The 6,000-nt window shown below is 36.3% G+C and overlaps 1 protein-coding gene across 9 annotated transcripts in view; it reads left to right on the plus strand.

The window, feature by feature from the left end:
- The window catches only part of PPP3CB (protein phosphatase 3 catalytic subunit beta), a 49,906-nt gene extending 44,387 nt beyond the window's left edge, over positions 1-5,519 (plus strand). For 6 of the 9 annotated variants that reach the window (XM_054572594.1, XM_054572595.1, XM_054572597.1 and 3 more), the window contains 2 exons: positions 1,243-1,272; positions 2,745-5,519. In XM_054572594.1, coding sequence (XP_054428569.1) covers positions 1,243-1,272; positions 2,745-2,923 — 209 coding nt within the window. In that variant the 3' untranslated portion in view covers positions 2,924-5,519. The remainder of the gene's footprint in view (positions 1-1,242; positions 1,273-2,744) is intronic. The other 3 variants (XM_054572599.1, XM_054572601.1, XM_054572602.1) reach the window with 1 other exon arrangement.
- Positions 5,520-6,000: the final 481 nt, after the last annotated feature.

Consider the following 6,000-nt stretch of genomic DNA (forward strand, 5'->3'; position numbering starts at 1 on the left):
TAATAATTCTAAATTGGCCTTCTTGTGGAAGAAGCAAAATAGAAGGAATGGGGACTTACTGTTCTAAATATGCTAAGTGTGTTCACCTTATGTAAAGTGGAGAATTGATAGAATTGGTAGGCAGTATTATTGTTCTCTGCAGTCTTTGGTCCTGGTTTTTGATGTGAGTGCTTTATACAATTTGAACCCAGAAATGGGCCAAAGAAATCGTTGACTGTAAAATATATGAGTAAATATTTTGAAATTCTCTAAATGGGCAGAGACAAGCTTTACCAAGGATGCATTTTTTATTTATATGACCTATGTATATGCCCATATCATGAAATAAGTAGGACTTATTGCCTGTAAGACCTCAGTTCTGTCTCTTGACTCCTCTCTAGTTGATAGATTGGTTTGAAAAGATGCTCAGAAGCCTCTTTTCTGTCTTTACTTGATAATGCAGGTTGTTAGTACCTAGGCAGATTTGAGTTCATGATAAACTCATGAATGGACATAAATGGATTTTTTAAGACTGTAGATGTTAATATCTTTAGATATTTGGGACATCAGTGTTAGAATGGAAAGGAAGTTCCTAATAGACAGGAGGGTCCTAGGGGTCCTTTTAGGTTACCCACAAAGAACAGAACTGTTCTACTTAAAGTAACTCACTAAGTTATTACCCTTAAATTTCATTGTAGCATACCAACTTTTACAGCTTATGCTTTGCCCTGTGAATCAGAAGCAATAAGAAAAATATTGCTGACTTCTAATTTATATCTTGGGGAACCAACTGGTGATGAGTACTATTTTAGTTAGACATGAAAGTATAGAATCTCCTGTTTGCTTATCTGTTAGCTACTACTCTACCATCATAATTTCACTGTAGAAAATTTCCTTGTAATTATGATGGATATGGTATGATAAACATGTTGGGAAATTCTGAGGCCATGAGAATGCTGAATTCAAGATGGGTAATTAATATTGGAGTGCATTTGCATGGGTGCTGGGGTGTCTGTTTATAGTAGGTCTGTGTGTTCTGTGCTCTGAGCGATGTTGTCATAGTGCTGTGTCTAAACTGTGCTGTGTCAGAAATTGGGGATTGGATGGGGCACTTTAATATGGGTACTATTACGGTAAATTGTAAATGATGATGTAGTAGGGGATACTGTGATATTTTAAGTGATCATTGCCTTTTCTGCTGTACAATATGACCCTTCTCATCTCTCTCATTCATTTTGCATGCCTCTGCTCACTTCTGTACAGCCACAGTTGAGGCTATTGAGGCTGAAAAAGGTACGATCAGAGTCCTTGCGCTGGGCAGACATCTGTGGTGTGTGGGTGGGCATCAGAGAATGTCTTGTGGGTGTGTCTTACTCTTAGCTTTCACAGCCCAAGATGAATCAGACTCACTGGCTCATCAAATTTTTTACATCTCTCTCTCCTTCTCTCTCTCTTTCTGTCTCTCTCCCTTTCTCTGTTTCTCTCTTTTAATCACAAGTACTGATGTCCAGAGTGACAGTCTGCTTTTTCCCCTTTTTTAGTATAGTATGAAACTAGCATTTAATTTTCCTGAATTCTTTAGAATACATTATGTTATGCTATAATATCATAGCATATAAAGTTGCATATAAAGATCTCTCCCATATTTTGCATGATTCTGTGCTACTCAGATTATTTTTTCCTAAGTTAAACCCACTCTAAACATAGGTTTGAGTCTGTTTTTACTCATTTTCAGTAATTCACCTGGGTACAGAAGCTGTAACCATGAGTTTGTTTTTTTGTTGTTGTTTTTTGGATTTGGTTTTTTGGGGTTTTTTTTTTGCTCCAGTTTGGGCTAGTATTTGTTGATGATATTATATTCATGTATATTATGTATTGGCTTAGTATTACACATTGCTAAATGCTTTGCTGCCCAACAGTTTATTTGGTTCAAATGCACAGACTCTTGAGTCCCAGGGATTGCACATATTAAAGCAACCAAATTATAACCAGTAGTATGGAATTCTTTTCCATGCACATTTTAATAAGGTACAATACGTCATTCCAGATGAAGTAAATGAAAAACCGTAACGACTGGAAATTGCTTTTTATTTTGATTTGGAATTCCCAAGAATATTCAGTGACTGGCCAGTGAATTAAATATGATACCACCTAAAATATGAAAGAAACTATAAGTACTTTTTTGCTATCAGCCAAACACAGATCTAACTCCTGGAGGCACTTCCCACCTTTTTCTTTTCATAGTGGTGGTGATGGAGTGATGTTACCTTGACCTCCAAGGTAGTTCTGATCTGCTCAATTTTAACTTTACCTCTTTCTCCTCCCAAGCTCTTGGTACAGATTTGTATGTCAAGGATTAACCTTGTTTAGCCTCTTCACTTGCCCCTTTTCCTGATGCTGCCTTAACTGCAGTAGTCACTGGTGATTTTGGGGTCTGAGGTAGGAGAGAGTTGGTGCATTAGAAGTCAGATTGAAACCCTGAGACCATTGCTTGGAGGTTGATTTTGGGGATAAGGGAGAGTTACTTTTGTGTGTTTTTAAAAGGCTACACACTAACATTGTCATCTGTGATGCTGTCATGTTTATATTTAGATTTAAACATTTCACATTTTAAGGGAAAGTCTGGCATGGGGATAGAATTCAGTAAAGTAAAATTTAAATGTTGCTACATACAAGTAATGTCTTCTTAAAAATCATTAATTGTGTTTTTGAAATCTCAGAAATGTTTTTCAATTACTGACTTATCAAATTTGCATTTTGTTAAGCAATACGAGGATTCTCTCCACCACATAGAATCTGCAGTTTTGAAGAGGCAAAGGGTTTGGATAGAATCAATGAGAGAATGCCACCCCGGAAAGATGCTGTACAGCCAGATGGTTTCAATTCTCTGAACACCGCACATGCCACTGAGAACCACGGGACTGGCAACCATAGTGCCCAGTGACCCACGGCTTCCCAGGGACTCTCACATCTCGGGCCCCAAATGGACAGATTACCCGAGGAACTGGAGGGGTCAGCCAAGCTGACTATAAATGTCACAGTCCCTCTGGAGAAACCATTGTGCTTTTGAGACACCAGCCCCCTTCCTGGATGGAGGCTTGTGGGCCTTGGGATATGTTGTGCTATATGATAAGACTGGGTCATCGCTGCCAAGGTGGAGAGCAGTAAGCAAGGGGCCTGGGGCAATTTCCAGTGGAGGGCCACTGCACCTCCATATATGCTTGTGGTTCACACATTTAAGTTTACAATTGAGATTTCTTTTTCCTTCAGTAGAATTAGATTTTCGTTTTCAACCATGACTTCAAATGCAATCCTAAGAGCTAACGTGGACTTTTTATTCCCCATGAAATGTCTTTAAAGCGTGAGTTAGCATGGTCTTAAAATACATTTCTGAGGTTACTAAACTGTATTTTGAATTATGGACAAAATGCTGAGAAACCCAGTTGGCGTTTATACATAATGCTGACCTCAGGTCTATAGTTCTTAAATGTGGCTAATTCTGTAATATAGTCTTGATATTTTTTAATTATGAATGCATAACCTATTTCTAGGCAGACTCTCTTACTTGAACACAAATTCAAAAACTAATTTAGAACCTTTTTGCCCAGATGTTTTGAGATTTACACATCAGAGATTTAAGAAGAAAACCTCTAACTTTAAAATTTATGAAGAATTACAGAATTACTCATTTAAGATACTTTAAAAGAAGTTTGTACATTGTCAAAGTAAATTTTAATTCAAATCATGTCTGTAAAACTTGACGTATTTTGTGTATGCATGTTTTCATTTTGCAAATATTTAATATATAGACCTATGATGTACAGGTACAACATGTATAGGTTACCTAGATGTTACAAGAAATTTTAGTTTATTGTGAGTACTCAAGTTGCTTAAATAGCCACCAGGGTGATTTGCTGCTGGCTTTCTATTATTTTTATGTTTTGATGCAAAGGAAATTTTAAAATGTTCTGGAAGTGTTTTTGATTAGGCAATGCAGCATAGAAGCAACAATGGTTCTATTCAATCATTCAGTTGTTAGTGGAGGCATAAAAGTCAAGTCTGCATGTTGAACATTTTCTTTTGATAGTCACCGAACTGCTTGGTTAAATTAAATGGAACCATGTGATAATATTTCACAATTATTGACCTGTATTGATTGCCACTGTAGTTTGGTATTTCCCTTTACTTTGGTGGCCTGCTTCCCTCATGCCCTGGAATACAACTCAGAGCTCCAGGCAGCGGAACCATCTATTGTTTTGTTTGCCAGAAAGTGCACCCTGTATGGTCTCCTGTCTAAGTTGGAAATATTATGCATGTGCAGGACTATTTGAGTATTTTATAAACAGTAGCACACAATAAATTCCATGCATGGGCCGCTGCTCCTATCTCTGTGTTGGGTTTTATTTGGATGTAGTCTTATTTGACCTTCTCATGCATAGTTCACGGTAATTTGATGAATTGAATTCTTATCTTGATAAATTTTGCTTTTTAAAAAAACTTTAGTTACACTTGTTTTACATGAGCAATAGTAACTGAGCACTAGAGGACTGGGTGCCTATTAATAGATAGGCCTTCTAAACCTAATATTTAAAATCACTATTTCACTTTTAATTGAAAGAAAATCTTATTGCCTAGAATTTTGTTATAGTAATGTTGGAAATTTATTGGGTGTTTTAACAGTAAGAAAAAAGATATTAGTGATACTGCATTTTCCTGCCATCATATTCCTTCTTTGCCATAATCAAAGTTAGTATAGAATTTTGAAAATGGAGGGAAATTAGGATATTGCTCAACATTTTATAATAGTATAATATAACAGCTTTAATCACAGTTTCAACAATAATTATAATGATACATTTTATAAAGCATTCATTTAAATCAAAATGTATATGCCCGCCTAATTCCAGGTAGCAAACAGAACTCAAATTGTTGACTACTACAACTTCTACGTGCTGTGATATTAACTTGCATACCAGTCCATGAGCTGCCTTTAAAGTTATTCACACTGCCCTGACTAGCGTGGCTCAGTGAGTTGAGTGTTGTCCCGCAAACTGAAAGGTCACAAATGCCTGGGTTGCAGGCCAGTTGGGCATGTGCAAGTGGCAACTGATTTATGTTTCTCTCCAACGTTGATGTTTCCCTCCCTCTCTTTCTCCTTCCCTTCCCCTCTGTCTAAAAATAAATAAATAAAATCTCTAAAGTTATTCACACTGCATACTTAAGATTTTTCTTAATATTACTGTTTTATGAGAACTATGCATCTCTAAATTAGGAGCTTAGGTCTATCACTAGGGTTATATATAGTGTTTGTGGGAATAATGGGTAAATAAAATATAAAACATAATTAGCAAACTAAGAAGAATTACATATTCATGATAAAAATTAAAAAGGAGAAAGTAAGGGAAAGGAACAGAACACAGAAAAATGGTATACATGGAGAGTGGGAGAATATCCTGTGCCTCATAGACCACTTCCTACCTGTTTGAATAGGAACCTCTTCTAGTCTTTCTTCATAACTAGTTTCACAACAAACCACAGAAGTGATGAATGAAAATTATCTCTACCAGAGCAAATAGTAGTGATAGTAAAATGTAAATTAGTATTCGATACCAATTTTTTCTATATATCATCTCCCTTTATATTCGTTCATGACACTTCTGAGTTAAAAAGACAGTCTCTGACTTCTTGTACCTTCTGCAGTTCAGGCATTATTAACAGAACTGAAATTTTAAATGTTCTTCCAGTTATGTATGAAATTGGCCTGAAACCTTTGCTGAAAATGAATCACTCCTATTTTGTTCAGGATTTTTGCCTATTGCAGTTGATTCTCCTTTTCCCACAGCTGTTCTACATACATAATATTTTGTTGCATCCTTAACTTTTTTCTTCCACCTTCCTTGTTTGTAGTTTGTGCTCACTACAGTTTAGGGTTCTTTTGGAATCCATTCTTTGCATCTGTTCACATGTAGATTTGATTTGCCACATTCCAGGTCCTTATGGCAAGTGGTATGTTCCTCAGTT

Source organism: Pteronotus mesoamericanus, unplaced genomic scaffold (genome assembly GCF_021234165.1).
Source record: "Pteronotus mesoamericanus isolate MK-2021 breed Mesoamerican mustached bat unplaced genomic scaffold, CSHL_Meso_final contig_24, whole genome shotgun sequence".
NCBI classification, from domain to species: domain Eukaryota; kingdom Metazoa; phylum Chordata; class Mammalia; order Chiroptera; family Mormoopidae; genus Pteronotus; species Pteronotus mesoamericanus.